General features: G+C 40.6%; 1 protein-coding gene across 3 annotated transcripts; it reads right to left on the bottom strand.

Annotated features, from left to right (window-relative positions):
* Window positions 1–1,371: 1,371 nt before the first annotated feature.
* On the bottom strand, window positions 1,372–12,120 carry LOC119882165 (all-trans-retinol 13,14-reductase-like). 3 transcript variants are annotated; one of them, XM_038692184.1, is made up of 13 exons: window positions 11,830–12,120; window positions 10,977–11,234; window positions 9,941–10,123; window positions 8,426–8,564; window positions 8,081–8,183; window positions 7,065–7,260; window positions 6,783–6,980; window positions 5,414–5,533; window positions 5,162–5,300; window positions 4,826–4,935; window positions 2,470–2,636; window positions 1,695–1,854; window positions 1,372–1,605 (listed from the first exon to the last, which is right to left on the bottom strand). In XM_038692184.1, exons 2-13 carry the CDS (start codon window positions 11,134–11,136, stop codon window positions 1,463–1,465), a joined length of 1,818 nt encoding a protein of 605 aa, XP_038548112.1. In that variant the 5' UTR covers window positions 11,137–11,234; window positions 11,830–12,120; the 3' UTR covers window positions 1,372–1,462. The 3 variants fall into 3 exon arrangements, with proteins under 3 accessions (XP_038548112.1, XP_038548114.1, XP_038548106.1); XM_038692186.1 differs by having other exon boundaries at window positions 10,977–11,167; XM_038692178.1 differs by having other exon boundaries at window positions 10,977–12,120.
* Between the last annotated feature and the right edge of the window lie 3,767 nt (window positions 12,121–15,887).

Raw genomic sequence — 15,887 nt, 5'->3', positions numbered from 1 at the left:
GTTAGTGCGCAGGGATCTCAATCTACTTGACACCCCATATAAACCAACTGGTATTTGATCTGTGGAACACTATGCAAAATTGACTATACGTGAAAATCAATACGTGCCGTTCAATGAACATTTTGGAAGTAAACATCGGCATTGGTGACGCTGTGGCAATACATAAATACAGGGGTGCTGTTACTTTGAAATTTTTCGTCATGTTCTGATCAAGCACTGACACAGGAAACGGGATTTGGGCATAGACGCAGAACACCAGGCAGAGTAGATGCAGTTTTCAAAGTTTATTAACTAAAAGGGTGAACTTACAATTAAGGTCAGGCCAAAACATAATAACTAATAACAAAAACGCCAACATATCCAGAACAGCATAGGCATTAATCCCAATGGATATACTCCAAAAACACCTGGGAACACATGGCTGAACGCTAAACACAGATGAAGTATGATCTGACACAGTTTTCGTCCGGGATATGGTTGCATACTTCAGGCACATTCTAACATATAATACCATGTCTGGTCTTGATGTGAAAATGTATTGTTCTTCTTGTGAAAAAGGAAAATGTTTATTAGCTAACTACTAGGTTTTTTTGGTGCTTTCAAACAGCTGAGCCAACAACTCATTTTGCTGATGACGACCATGAGATGCCATTGAAAGCGCTGGAAAAGTAAGTTGACCTTGAGTTGCAATGTTTTGCTAGCTGGTAATGGGAATCAATTCAAAATTACAAAAAGTACAACAGTCACCCCTGACCAACCCTTATGGTAGTACACTATTAGTTCGGTCTTGTTTTTGATTCGCAGCCACACTATGCTTTTCATGGGTCTAGTTAAAAATTTCAGATGCAGTGGAAACACAGAAGCAAAAAAAAAAGTGACCCGTTCTTACATGTAAAAGAGTTAACTAGATTGAAGTTGATAGTAACAGGATCACTTGTTGATATAAGTTTATAAAAGAGCATGCAGCCTTGTCTTACAATCTGCAACAGCATGCATGTCACGGATCTTTTGTGATTTAAATACGGGTGTGTGCAGTGTTAGGTGCTGTATTAATATATCTGTCAAACATTTCACAACAGGTTCCAATCTTTTGTTTTGAATTTAGTTTATAGTGTAATAATGCATTTTAAACTATAAAACAGACCATATCAGCTTTCTTAGAATTTGTTCATGTTTCTCATCTGACTGGGCCAAATCAGTTTCTCTGTCTTTTCCTCCATTTTTTCTTTTAAATGTAGGATCAGTTGCTTTCTTTTCTTTCTCCATCGTTTCCTCTCACCTCAACTCTTTAAATCCAGTCTAGTATGTATGGGTGGTGGGTTTCTGGTTGCACTGTGTGACATGAAAATACTTCCAGCAGAGAACAAAACACATCATCTAAGAATTTTTACTGTGCTCACGGTGGACTGTGTAAATGCTACAATTTGCATTTACATTCTACTACGGCCCCTTCACCACCAGGTCAGTTATGACTGGTCTGTTTGTTTTTGAGGCGGGTCTTCAGGGCAAGAAGGTCAATGTAGAGGATCTGATTGAGGACGGCTGAAGAGCAGAGCAGTCCACCGTGCAGCGCCCCAGCCATGCCGTTACAGAATACGTCCTGACCTGCGCACGCACATACAAACACACACAGAAACATTGAGCAGGTGTGTCAGTCTCTGTAGCAATCAGATCACATGAGACAGTCAGGTCACCTGTTAGGTAGAGACCACCGATCGGTGTCTGTGGCCGTGTCCTAGCCACCGTTTCTGGGGTGAAGCGCTCCAAGTTGTGTTCAGCGCTGTACATCGCGCCTCTTGGAGCGCCCAAATAGTGGACATTAGTTAGTGGAGTGGCAGCATCCACCATCACCACCTGAACACACACACATTCCATTTGGAGACAAAAGTACAACCAACATTAGAGAATGACTAATACAGAGCTGTCTTTGCACTTTTTTGGAGGCACAGCAATATTTTGGACTATTTGGGAAGTACAGGCATATTATATGGGAGCCAGGGAAGAAAAAAACAAATACTTGTATCAAGAAGATTTTGTGAATGTGTCACAAAATATTTGCAGGCACAGAGCAACATTAGCATTTATATTGGGACATGTTTCTAGTTCTTTAGCAGCTTGCTGCTTACGGATGCTCATCTATGTTGACTAGCTATTCGTTAACTTTGTCTGAATTGAATAGATCAGCTCACTCACAAACTGAACTGTGACATTCACTTAAATACTCCTCTTATCTAACAGTCATCTAATATATTCATGTATCTACTTACATTACCTGAAAGCCACTGTTGAAGCATATTTGTTGGAGGCTATGATAACATTTGTTGTTACTGGTGACTTCTAATGAGGAAAAGTGTAAGCTTCTGTTCTGCTGAGTGTAATTTGTCATGGAAATATGATTTGCATAAATGCTACTATGTAACTAACTGTATTAATGCACAGGCAAACATATATCCACACACTCACACACACCTTGTCTTGCAACTGAGGGAAGATTGTTAGAGCCCAGTCTAGCAGCTCTTGGGCCATGCTGTTTTTCAGATCCACGTAGTCCTGTCCCCTCTTGCCAAGCTTTGTCCCCTCCCATTCCTCGAACCACTCATAGCGAGCCATGGTTAGCAACGTCATGCAGGACTTACCTGCAGACAGACAAAAAGGAGAATGAAGAGAAGATACGAATGTTTCCGTTGATTAATTTTTTTAATCTTCTTGGATTAACTATGTGGGTATCCAGCAAAAAAAGTTGATTATGGGTAAACCTAAATCATTATGTACATAGCAACACAACTACACCAATGCGGCCACATTTCATGTATTGGTGCAAACCTATTTTGATTTACACTAAATTGCAACATCCCATTGCACTGCACAATTTCTGTGGCACAAATTGACTGGGTTAGACCCCCATGAGTGACTGGGCAAGCTACATCACAAACCACAGAATGTAGATCCATAAATGTAGAATGCCTGCAACATATTACTGGAATAACATCAACTACAGTGGCTTGTTGAGTGGCACTGTCATCAGAATCCAAGACAGATCGGCCTGCAAGACCTGTAACAGGCATCTGGCCGTGTGCCCTCCACATGTTGAAGCAGTGTGTATGGGACTTTAATTACACATGGTGATGTGCTAAAACCAAACTTGGTGAGTTTCACATCCTATAATGCTGTTTGTGAATTCAACATTTTATTAGCCTGTCTTGAGTCATCATAATGTTCCTTAGCTGTTGATTGGTTGAGTTTGGGAGAATACCCAGCGAGGATCAAGTGTGTGTGAGAGCCACCTCAGACATCGGATAGGACAGAAGGCCGCGAAAAAAAACGTCATTTCTCTAATAAGCCTACTGTAGTAGACTTTAATTTGTAGCCGCAGTTATTTTCGAGTGAAGTTGCAGGGTTTTTACTCAAGTTGTGTGTTAGCCATCAGCTAAGCCACAGTAGGTCAGATGCTAATCTTTGACTAGTGCAGAAGATAGATCCCAACTGCACAAGGTGTAGCCGGTCTTGTGGGAAGGGAGATACCCTTTTAAAGGACTGTTTGCAGATGACCCAGGGCTTTAGAGCGGAAACCTCAACTGCTGCATTTATTTTCTTGTTTATGAGATCTTTGCCCAAGACAGGTAATTGGCCGGTGAAACTATTTTATTTCTTTGCCATAATCATGGGACTTTGGAATTTGATTTAATATATGTTTTGTTTCTGAAATTTTAAAGTGCATAAGGTTTAATTTTGTTAAGGTGTGTTGTGTAGAGGGGTTAAAAGCTCCACTGAATATAGTTTATTTCTGTTGACCATTTTTATATACGTAGCAGAAGGGAGTTACAAACTCAGTTTCGCTTTCAACCTGTTGTAATGTGACAAATAAGGCTCAATCCCATTTCACCCCTTACCCTTACCCCTTGGGTGTTGCGATAGAGGGGTAGGGCAAAGGGGGAGGGCTACATAGCCCTCGAAACGGAGATTTTTCAGAGGCACACCCCAAACAACGAGAAACTTCCCAGAATACAAGTATTTTCTTCGTATAGTGAATTATAACCACGGTTATACTTTAAAAGGCCAAGAGGGACACTCGAAAACAAGTGGTAGGGGCAAGGGGTGAAATGGGATTGATCCTAAATCTACCTTGAACAGGTGCAGTGTGAGTCAGATCATCCACACCAATAGACAGGCTTTTATTCCACTAGACAGTCACTCACTCAACACATATCAGACACACATTAGTATTCACATTGAGTGTAAGTAAACAAGTCTGTTTGCTGTTCAAAGACCTGTAGGGCAAAACAGTGTTACAACCTTTTTTGTACAGTATTATACTGTATCATGAGGCAGATGGCCGCCCACCCTAAATCATGGTTCTGCTCAAGGTTACTTGCTTATGGTGGGAATTGTTGGGTCTCTGTAAATAATATCACAAAGAGTACAGCCTAATCCTGCTCTGTTTGAAAAGTACAATGAAATAAATTTTTTTGATGGGAACTGCCGCTATATAACTAAAATTGGACTCAATATTAAATAATATTTTTATACTAGGGCCAGCTAGCTCTAGACTACAATACAGAAACAACTCCGCACCTTTATTTATGTAGTCATGTAAGTGGAAGGGTTGATCTAACAGTCAGTTGCATCATTGTAGGTAGTTAGCTGAAACCATGGAAACCATGTTTAAAAAATGTAACGTCCCACCCAGGAACTTTGTAATTGCATATGGAGAACAGAGGCTTGAAGAAGAAAAGACTGATCAAATACATAAAAGGAAACTGAAGTGAAAAGCTGTATCAGATTTTATGGTAAGTATAGTACTTGCGTACATGGGAATGTGTGTTACCTGGGTGTCTGATGGTGGATGTAGGATCTTTAGCGGATGGGAAGGTGATGAACATCATGGGGATGTTCCCCAATACCTCCTCTCTGCTCAGCGAAGAGTATCGCTCCATACTTCGCAGAGTTGTATGTTCACAAATACAAACAAAAAAAACAAAAAAAACCCAAAACTTATTTAGTAGAACATCAGGTACTCAATCTATAAAATACAAAATGCAATAAATGGAGATAGGGGTGGTTTAGATGAACATGAAAAACATGAAATGAAGAATTTGTTGTACATTTTTTGGATTGATTGAACTTAAAATATTTGAGAAAATAATAAAAAAGAAAAACCTACAGTGAGTCCAAGTCATTGTCTTTATACATCCAGAAGTTGGTGGAAACAATGCCCAGCTCCTCTTTGGTTCCATCCAGACCAACAAAAACCAAGAAGGATCCCATACCATGACGTACCATACGCAACAGTGACTGGATCTCTACAGGTAAACATTTGACAGGTACTATTCAGTAGAAGAAGGCAAAGGAGAAAGAAGTGCAATTTAACGTTTAGAGGCTGCAGCCAAATCAATACTTCCACATATTACATTACCTGGTTTGTCCTGTATGTGCTGAGGCAGAAACTTCTGGAAGGTGTTGAAGATTCCAGCGTTGGAAATGACAACAGGGGCATGGACTTCAATCTCTTCTTGCCCTTTGAGCACTGTCACACCTGACACACATACACACAGTGTTCATCCCAAGGAAATACCCAGCATTACTTGGTAGGAAGCTACATTTTGATATTAATGGTGCGTTCCATTTGACATGGGAAGTTGGAATTTCCGTGTACAAATTCAGAAATTTCAATGGAACGCCCCTTTAAGCCAGATTTCTGACTTGGAAAGTCGGGAGAACTGCACTACCCTGACTCTGTGATCCAAGATGGCTATTCTGAGCATCAACAGTTAGTGAAAGCTATAGTTTATACAGTTTATTAGCACTGCTATGTATCTGATCATAAATTTTCATACACAAAAGTGCTGTCCAGCTGCTGTCTGCGGACGTGTTTAGTATTTAGTATGAGTAAATCCCACACAATGAGTTTTTTTTTTAAATCAACCAGCGTAACAATGGCTAACCTGGCTAGTTGTAACAATGGCTGGCCGAGTGAGGTTTTCCAACTTGTTAACTGGAACGCCGTCAACTTGGGTCCAACCCCTGACTTCTGAGGTAAATGGAACACACCAAAAGACAAACAAAGGTCTAAGGTCCATAAGGTCTTGTCTACAAAGTTTACCACTCCAAACGTCCATGCCTGACTACAAACATCCCATCACTGCCATCACCACTTCAGACAACATGTGTTTTCATTACTGTTCACATGACCAATTTCCAGTGATGCTTCAAATTCAGTTGTTACCTAATATGAGCCTATCAGAGGGCAGATGCCAGGAGAGAAGAAAGTGAGAGAGGAGGAGGAAAGACGAAAACAAGAAAGCTGCCATATCGCAGATAACAAACTCTTTTGTTGAGACTATGGAAAATAAATGATAACCGGAATCCCTAAGTGTTTGGTTTTAGTTTCTGGCTGTGTCTTTTTGTTAACATAAATTAAGTGAAACTAACACTAAGCACAATGCATGACTGAAGATGGAAGAAGAGGTTGTCAAGTGAATGAAGTGTAGCTATTTTGAGGCCTTTTAATAACTGGTACACACATAAGGATTAGCGGTAAATTAGTTCTCTTGACCGAACGACAGATCAATAGCTTTGAAAGGGAAATGTTCAAATGCTGTCATTTTTCTGGTAAGTTTTTAAAGACCTGGAACACTTCCAAAATGTGTATGAAGGCTTCTGACTTGGACTGGCTCCAAAGAGTGTCTTACTGCAGAATTGAACCATGAACAGAACAAGCTGGGCACACTTACATGGAAAATGGCCACTACATTACAGAATCGGTCTCCCCCTCCCTTTCTCACCGCAGGCCTTCCCTTGCTGGCTGAGCAGGATGCGTTGTACAGGAGCCCTGACCAGCACGGCACCGCCTGCCTGCTGAATGACAGGGATGATGTGGAAGGCAAACTCACTGGAGCCCCCCCGTGGGTAGTATGCACCACGCTTGTAGTGATGAAGAAGGAGGGCATTGATGAGAAAGCTGGAATCTTTAGGCGGCACACCTAAAATTTCATCAAAAAGAGCATTGAAGAGAAAATACAGACTGTGTGTGATCTGTGATGCATGTGAGTGTGTATGGCCATCACCGTAGAACAGGTAGGAAGACAATGCCTGCAGGTCCTTGTTTTGTGTGAGGCTGGACATCATTTCTGAGTGGTTGGTTACTGCTAGGCGAAACACTGAAGATATGCGATTCAACAGGCCAGTCCGAACCAGGAAGGTAACAAGCCAATATGGTATCATCTTCAATGCGGCAATTAGTGGTGTTCGCCGTGAGGCTAGCTGCAAGAGGAGGACATACATGCACATTTATTATTAAGTAGAATAAGCAACACAGAAACCTTTTCATATTGGAATTGCAGGGGTTTGAATTAAAAGGCGCTGTCAGACAGATTAAGTTCCTGTACTCGCCCAGCACTTATGACAGCTAAACGTTTTTTAACTTGCTTCAGAGGTTGTTGTGTGACCATGGCAACAACAGTGAAGAAAACGATACAGGGGCTGATTTTGCTGGTGTCTGAGTTCCCTGAATGACGCCTCTTCACCAGCAGAGAGAAAGATCAATAAAGAGAACCAATATAGGAAGAACACCCACTTCAAAGTCAGGTTATCCGATCTGGCACAACAAACTAGGTTCATGATATGATTCTATATAGCCAAACTTTCTGTATTAATCGTTAATGCTGCTATGTTAAGCTATAGCCAACTCCATGTGTGATGGGATTTTAATAGGTGAATAGCAGCAACCGGTGGAGTACAGTCTGGTAGGATCCGATGTAACTGGAGTCCAACAGCAGTGGAGTTAGCCCTTCTGCTTGATTTTTAAATGCAGAAAAATAACGCTGCCGCAACCACTACATAGAGTTGGACCATCTGTAAAGCAGTGAAAACCTATACTGAATTTGCAAATGACCACTAATGGTATCATGAAAAGACAAAAAGTAGTGGACTCGGGCATGATCCTTGTGGCACTCCAAATGTTCATTTGGTCAAAGGAAAGATTGTCAAATGTTTAACTTCCCAACGATTGTTCACTTATTACTATGAAACTACTGCCTTGTTTCATCCATCATGATTAGCATTAGCTCCCTCCCTTCTGTACCTTCATCAATCTCATGAACTCATCAATCGCCTGCTCTTCTCCTGGGAACTGCTTCTTCAGGCTAGCTGCCATCTCGGTCTTCCCTGCATGGATATGGTACTCCCTGAGAACAACAGAAGTAGGTCAGAAACGTTGTTTTGATTGATGTTGTTCAAAACCAGGTAGGATACTCTATCAAGTATTAGTTGTATACAGTAGTTCATTGCAGGGTTTGTTAGTGATTACTCTTGGTAATGAGTTAACAGTGCTATGCAGAGCAAATAAAGAAACCCTCTTCAAAAAAAGGGGGGAAAGAGAAAGAATTTAATTTTGTGCAATGATTATAATGTAACAACATGTGCCCACCTGCGCTGGTCAAGCTGACCCAGGACCAGTGTGTCAAAGTGCTGCTCTAGCCTTGTGAACTGCAGCTGTCCCTCTGTGATCTGATCCAGAGCAACCCTCAGCAGACTGTTCTCGTGCAGCTGGCCCAGGTAATGTATACCTGGTGGGGTTAAGCTAAATAATATTAGCTTTTTGTTTTGGAACATAGCAGAGAGTGGGGTCCCTCTAAGATTCACTCAGGGTTATATAATTTAACATATGTCTACGGGATGTCAAAATAACGGTTGTTCAACATGTAAAAAAAACAGACAACGTTCACTATTTTTCCCTTGCATGCTGTATCAACATTAACACTCATTTCAAATTACAGTAGCAGTAGAAAATAAAGTTACACATTATTGTGGGTAATCTGGTTAACTGTATTTTGGTACTTGGGGACCTAGAAAGACTTTAATATTAATATATTTAGGTTATTGCATTGAACACATTTGTCTTGTGTCTACATTATTTTTTTTACAGTTGTCATGCTATGTTAATGAAACTTTGTTTCAGCAGTACTACATACTATTGTGTAGTGCACATTAGATTAATAGCACAAATTAGTAAGCATGAATCTTAAAACAATCAGCACTGGCAGGGTTCTCTAAGTTGGTGTTTGGCGTTTCAAAATCATGTTGCTAAAAACAAGTTTTTTTTCCCCAATAAGCAACTTCCAACTTCTTCAGATAGATCATGAACATGTATACATATCCACACCCAGTCAACTGCTGCAGTTGATTAAATCTGTACTCGCATTTTAACAAACAGCTCTGTGTGACTGTTACAGCTCAGTGGGATTTGGTTCAGACATAAACAGGCTGGCTTTGTTTGACATTAGCTAATCCATTACAAACAGATGAAAGAAATTGTAGGACATGATGATAGTGGAGTACATATTTGTGGCCAGATCTTTGTATTGAAGTGGTCATCACAATTGTGTATGTGTTCAAGTTTGGTTTCTCTTTAGTTAAAAAAGTACACTACATTGCTCAGGCGCAGGGTGTGTGGCTCACAGAACCTCTTGCTTTTTATCTGTGCGTATATGTTAACAGGTCAGAGCAGCCAAAGTGAGCCTCATTGCTCAGGCATGGCTGCAGCAGTGCTTCATCTCGAGAGTGTGTTGCTTATTTCTTCAGTATGACATCTCGCCATCTCTCCTTCTTCACAGAGTCCAGCACGTTCCAATGTGCCGGTGTATAGAACTCTCTCTCCCACTGGCCCCTCCCCCCATCACTTTCCACCACTTTCTTTGTGTTCCATTTACAGAGCCATGGCTGTGTAGGAAAACCAGATTTTTTTTCAGAGCACACACAAAATGGGGAGCTAGCACACCTTTGTGTTCTTTAGCTGGGCTTAATATTCAAGGGAAGAATCTGTATATGAACACAATGAAGTTAGTTGGGAGAAAATCAGTGTATAGAAAGGAACACTGTAGCTGATGGCAAAGAATGTCTAAGCGTGCTGGTGTGTGTTTGTTCCTATTTTTCGCCTTCTTACCCACGTCAAACTCAAATCCCTTATTCTGAAAGGTGTGTGTGCAGCCTCCAGCCTGATCATGTTGCTCCAGAACCACAACCCTCTTTCCTGCTTTGGACAAAAGCGCCGCTGCTGTCAAGCCTCCCACTCCACTGCCGATCACCACCGCATCCAGAGCAGGGGGAACACGTTCCACACGAAACCCTGCAGGGAGCACACATTGCATTTCTGGGAGCACTTTCTTGGTATCTTGGAGGAGGTTTTGAAATTGCATCACAGCTTCACTGCAGTCCATAACATCCAACAAATAACATCAACAAATAAATAAATTTGCAAAATCTGAAAAGTATATATATAAATATGTAACTGTGTGCAAAATTTTAAGAAATAACATTTCGCAACACGGTTATGACAAAGAGACATAGAAGAGATCCTAAGCCAGAAACAATTCTTACATCATCTTCAGAAACATTTTGCAGATCACCTATGGCTCTAAAGTATTGGTGCTGGTTGAAAACTACATGTGAACCCAAGTATTTTGTTCACGCTGGGGATCAAGAGGGCCTGTGTAAACCTTAGCGAGGATTCCTGCTACAGCTGATCAGCATATTATACACTACACATTATTATTGCACTATATTGCACTATATTACTACTAGGGTACTCTACTATTGTACCCTATGTTTGCACTGCCTGACTACATAATATTGAAATAAACTAAAATATATTTAAAATAAGAGTAAACAGTCTACAGTTCTGTTAATAGGCACAGCGGAGCTTCCACCCAAATGCTAACATGCTCACAGTGACTAAAGACAGGACAGCTGAGGCTGATGGGAATGGCATTAGTTTAGCAGGTATTTGGTTATAAACCAAAGCCCCCCCCCCCCCTCTTTGTTTCCCCAACACTAATTATAAAGGACTACATTTGGTTGTCAAACTTTTTGTGTTTTGGTAAAAAACTCTTGCTCAGCTGGATGTTGATGGATAATACAAAGCCCGGTAGACAGTTCAGTACATACAGTATGTGCTGATCATCAACAGACACATTTCTTACCTCTCTTCAGCCTGCCGTCCCTCTGTCTGGTGTCAGTCACCAAGGGTCCTGGTGGCCTCAGGCACCTCTCACTGAACACCTTGTGGCGTTGCCCAGTGGTCATGAAGAAGATGACGACCACCAGCAGCATGCAGATCAATACACTTAGCAGCCACCACATTGCAGAAGAGCGCTGTGCACACTAAACAGCACTGACAGCAGGATGGAGTGGAGTGGAACAAACGGCAAAGAAGAGAAGGAAAGCAGCAAATACAGAAGCTAAAAGTGAGGTCGACGAGAAGATAGAGGTGAAGGATGCAGAAAAAAGAAAGTAAGAGAACAAAAAACAAAGGCTATCCTCCAACAAGGCTTTCCCTCACAAAAGAGCACTAAACTGCAGAGCAGGGGACAGTTAAAGTGAGGGGTGGAGCAAAGGAAAATGAGGATCCATGCTTATTAAGGTTAAGGGATCAAGTAAACCCACATATAACACATGACATTTTGGAAATTCTGACTACTCAAAGAGCAGAACACATTCTCCACGCCTAGGACATGAGACTAGCAGAGAAGAGAGAGCTGGTTGTTTATCTCTTCATCAGACTCCATTCAGACTGCTATCCAACCCAGCACCAATGTGTTGCTCGTTACTGAACTGCCTTATGATTCATATTTTTACACAAATCTTACTGTATAGCTGAAGTCATCGTCGTTCCACTACATGATCGTGAACAAAGATGCTTTCAGAGCTGAGATGCTGCAAATGGGCTACTTGACATTTGAGCTGATGTATGTGTTAGTAAAGATTGACTATGTCCATACAGCATGTGCAGTGACATATATGCTGTGCTAAAAAGGCAATAAAAATTATAATTACCATAAGAGGTGAAAGAATAATTTGAAGAAGTATGAAGGTTAAAAAATTTGAGATAAATTATTATATATATTCTGTAATGACTCAGAAAATGGAGGTTTGGACCCAAATCCAAAGCCCAGAGACCAAGCAGATTAATATAAAAAAGTTTGTTGTCACTGGATGTCACAAAACAGGCGGGAGTCAGGAAACAAGGTAGGCAATCAAAGATTAGGCAAACTTAACCAGGAAAAAAGGCAGAAGTCCACGCTGGCAGGTAACAGACTAGGCAGACAAAGTAGGACACACAAGATAATCTGACAGGAAAAATGGGCCAGTGTACACACTGCATGGGTAATGAGGGAAGTGGGAACAGGTGAGCAGGTGGCGGGGCAGTCGGGTGAGGGTAGGAACACTGCTTATTGCAGGTCAGGAGGGAGTTGGCAGCTTTGAGAGGAAACTGGCAAGAAATTGGATATTGTGAAACGTGCTTAAAGTATTAAAATAAGAAAGTAGAATTCAGCGTCATAGTGTCAGCACTGACTTTATTAACACATGTTCATACTTGCAAGGCCACAGGCTTTAACAGCCAGTCAATATTGGGAACCAAATCTCTAAATACCTGAGCCAATACCCACATCAATAACTGGGAATTAGGGTTTAATGGCATCAATATTCATATAAAATAATTATTATAACTACAATTTAGGAGTTTAGGTATCAAGAGTCTTTTTTTGAAAAGCATTTGCTCTGAATTCTCTCCGGGTGCTCTAGCTTCCTCTTACCTTTAGGTATGATTATAAGTGTGTATGGTGGTTTGTCTCTGTGTGTCTGCCCTGTGATGAACTGGATATCTGTCCAGGGTGTACTCCACCTCTCGCCCAATGTCAGCCTACCCATTGCTGTGGTTGTGAGGATTCTTCATAAGCCCACTAGCTCTGGTTTTGTGCCTATTGATGCACAAGTCCTGTAGAGTGGTGAGTCTGGAGCTGACGGTACAGAGCAGCTGCCAGATCAGTTAATGTCACCGTTAGGGTGCCTTCATAGATCTGATCTGACCTATCACATCTGTCATAAGCAAACTTGGTGACTGAGTTTAAGCTTTCACAGTTGTATGTGTACAGAGCAGGGGGGTAAGTACACGAGCTTGTGTACCTCTGTTGAGAATGAGGGGTTTGGAGGTGACACAGAAAATCACCCATGATTTAAATCAAAACAATAATTTATTCAGTATAGGCAGAAGCATGAACAATGTCTTATTTCACAATCATTAGTCCGACATCAGAATTACAAGGTTCAAGCTCAACTCACGGTCCATTTTCTAGAGGCATGTGTGGCTGAAGAGATTTTGTTTAAGGATTTGATTTGAAGTGCAGATAATAGTCTGCGCACTCCACTGATTTTATACATCAAGACTATGTGGAGTACTACTCAGCCTATGAAAACAGTTGTATAATGTATTTTTATACCCTTCTAAAACCAAGTCATCAAGATTATTTTGGCTTGGAGACAACAGTGGAGTTAAAAACACACAGACAGGAGGGTTTATTGGCGAGATGCTTCTGATTTGCATTATTAGAAATGTAGGAGTCAGGGTTTTTGGAGTTTGACCCATACAAGCTAATAAAAGTCAGGATATCTCGTCCTCTGCTGCAAATGTGTCTTACTTGTGAATTCCCCAACTTCATGGAAGTGCAATACTAAATCACTGGAGTACCTAAGGGTTTAAGGGTTTTCTTTCCTTCTCAAAGTGAATACTCTTATGTAACATTTTTGAATGAAACACTTCAATAGTACATCTTTAGTACATATACATTGTACATATGCACAGTAAACCTATACTTTAAGCCACCTGTTATTTCATTTATTTAAGCAGATAATTGTCAGTGAGCATTCTTTAGGAACTGAACAAAAATCTAGTAAAGCCAATTTACTTTAGAGTTACCGTTGTACTTAAACATCATTAAGTATAGATACAGTGACAAAAATGGTTTTATTGCATTCAGGAGATTTTAATAGAAAAAGGACACAGTGAGGTTTTGGAATGTCACACATTCGGAGATCCAAATATAGCTGCCAGACAAATATCTGCTGTTTTTGAGACACTTTTAAAAACTAGAGCATAAATATAAATGTAATTTTACAAAGAATGAGCCACTTAAAATGTCTCGCTAATACAACTACCTTTCCTCATTTATGATTCAACAGTTCATTGTGCATCAAAAGTATTCAGTAGCTGCCGCAATAAAACATCTGAGTACAAAGAAGCTGCACGAGGAGCTTTCTGCAGTTGGCACCATGGACAGTGTTACATGTACAGTGGACCAAGAGTGCACAACACAACATTTAAAGATGACACAAATTTGTTGAAATTTAAAATGTCTTCATACTGTCACACTTTTTTCGGGGGGTGCTTCAGTTTTGTTGGGTTTCTGCCACTTTTTTTGTTGTGTTGTTCACTCGTAGATTACTGTATACATGTCTTTAATGATGACATTCTGAAAGTGTCACATACTGTAAAGGCAAGAATCTCACTACATCAGTATGTATAATATCACTGTGTATCTACATGCTATCTACAAGCTATTTACGGACTTACGGACTTCATAAATACAACACATAGGTTTTATTTTAAATTATAAGTACTACAAAACAAAAGGTGCAAATTAGGAATGACAGTATGTGTTGAACTGAATTACCCGTTCTTATGAAACACAATATTGTACTAAATTAGAGCTTTAGTAGAAAGTTTTTAATGTGTGTGTATGTGTGTTTATATGTCCAGGGGTTTGAAACTATGCAATGCCTTCTCTGTCAGCCATATTGGGCTCTTTAGATCTTGGGTGACACTGGGTGTGTTCATGATTACTGTCTGACAGATCTTTCAACAAATATATATGACAGATTTTGTGTTTAGCTATTCTAAACTAGCTTCTAAATTGTTCCACATCTGATAGGTAGTTTTGTTTTTTTAACATGTTGTTGTTCGATTGCTTCAGCTTCATTGACGCTGTGATTGGCTGACTGTTCCAGCAGCAATAATAATAACAAGGATGCGGGTGTAATGCAAATGCCCTGTGAAGTCTATTACTTTCTGTTTGATAAGATACCCGCTAAGATACGTTACAGGCAGATTTAAACCATTAAACTATGTGGGTGGTGACAGTCTAAAGTGAAGCCTGTCGGTCAGTTAGTAAACTCAGTCTAGCTTGTTAGCTTAGCTCGGTCAATAAACAGGACAGTAGTTTCACAGTTTAGTCAAAAGATGCACTCCACTACTGGCGGCAGCTTCACTGGAATTACTGCATTCGCTCTGAAATTTTGTTTAAAGTGGTCATATTATGCTCACTTTCAGGTTCAAAATCCTATTTAGGGGTTGTACCAGAACAGGTTTACATGGTTTAATGTTCAAAAAACACCATATTATTTTCAAACTGCACATTGCTGCAACTCCTCTTTTCACCCTGTGTGGAACGCTTCGTTTTAGCTATGGAGAGATACATCTTGTCTCTAAATGATCTTTGTTGGGAGTTGCACATGCGCAGTTCCTAGTTAAGGATTACTAGCCAATCAGAAGCAGAGTAGGGCGGGTCACTGAGAAGCCGGTAAACACGGCTTCGGTTCAGCTGTACATGTTGCCGACCAGCTTGGCAACATGGACTGGAGCAAGAGTTTCAGAGTGGTGAGTTATTAATCTGTAACAAAAGTATCTTTCATCCATAAAGTTTTAACTGAGCTCTGTCTCTACATCACAGGAACAACTTTATGTCCACTGACTGCCTGGAGGGTAGCTAGTGTTTGGAAAGGAGAGGAGAGGTGTGCTGCAGCTCACTGTTTTTCCATCTGTGTTTTTGAGGGTGTGTCTGACTAGCTGTTTGGTGAGCATTTTGATGCGTGTTTCCCTGTGAAACGAAAGAGGAAAAGGCTAGACTACAAAGGAGCGGTTTTCAGGCAGTTCAGAGCAGAGCTTTCTGTGGGAGATGGGAACTTCCTTTGGGCTGGACTTTGGGCTTTTTCACTTTGCAAACAAATTAAATGCACAAAAAAGTTAGATAACTCAATAAAGGAGAGGGGAAAAGCAA

Source organism: Micropterus salmoides, unplaced genomic scaffold (assembly GCF_014851395.1).
Source record: "Micropterus salmoides isolate LMB-PRFRI ecotype aquatic unplaced genomic scaffold, ASM1485139v1 Ms_hic_scaffold_10, whole genome shotgun sequence".
NCBI lineage: Eukaryota > Metazoa > Chordata > Actinopteri > Centrarchiformes > Centrarchidae > Micropterus > Micropterus salmoides.
The sequence above is the reverse complement of the archived record's forward strand: the minus strand, read 5'-3'. Positions and strand labels throughout refer to the sequence as shown.

Bases quoted from the DNA above. Each gene is read 5' to 3' on its own strand.
- LOC119882165 (XM_038692178.1), bottom strand. From the start codon at position 11,136: ATGTGGTGGCTGCTAAGTGTATTGATCTGCATGCTGCTGGTGGTCGTC. The intron at 8,184-8,425 runs GTGGGCACATGT...TGTTGTTCTCAG, and splicing joins GGTCAGCTTGACCAGCGCAG to GGAGTACCATATCCATGCAG. The intron at 7,261-8,080 runs GTACAGAAGGGA...CTCCTCTTGCAG, and splicing joins AGTTCATGAGATTGATGAAG to CTAGCCTCACGGCGAACACC.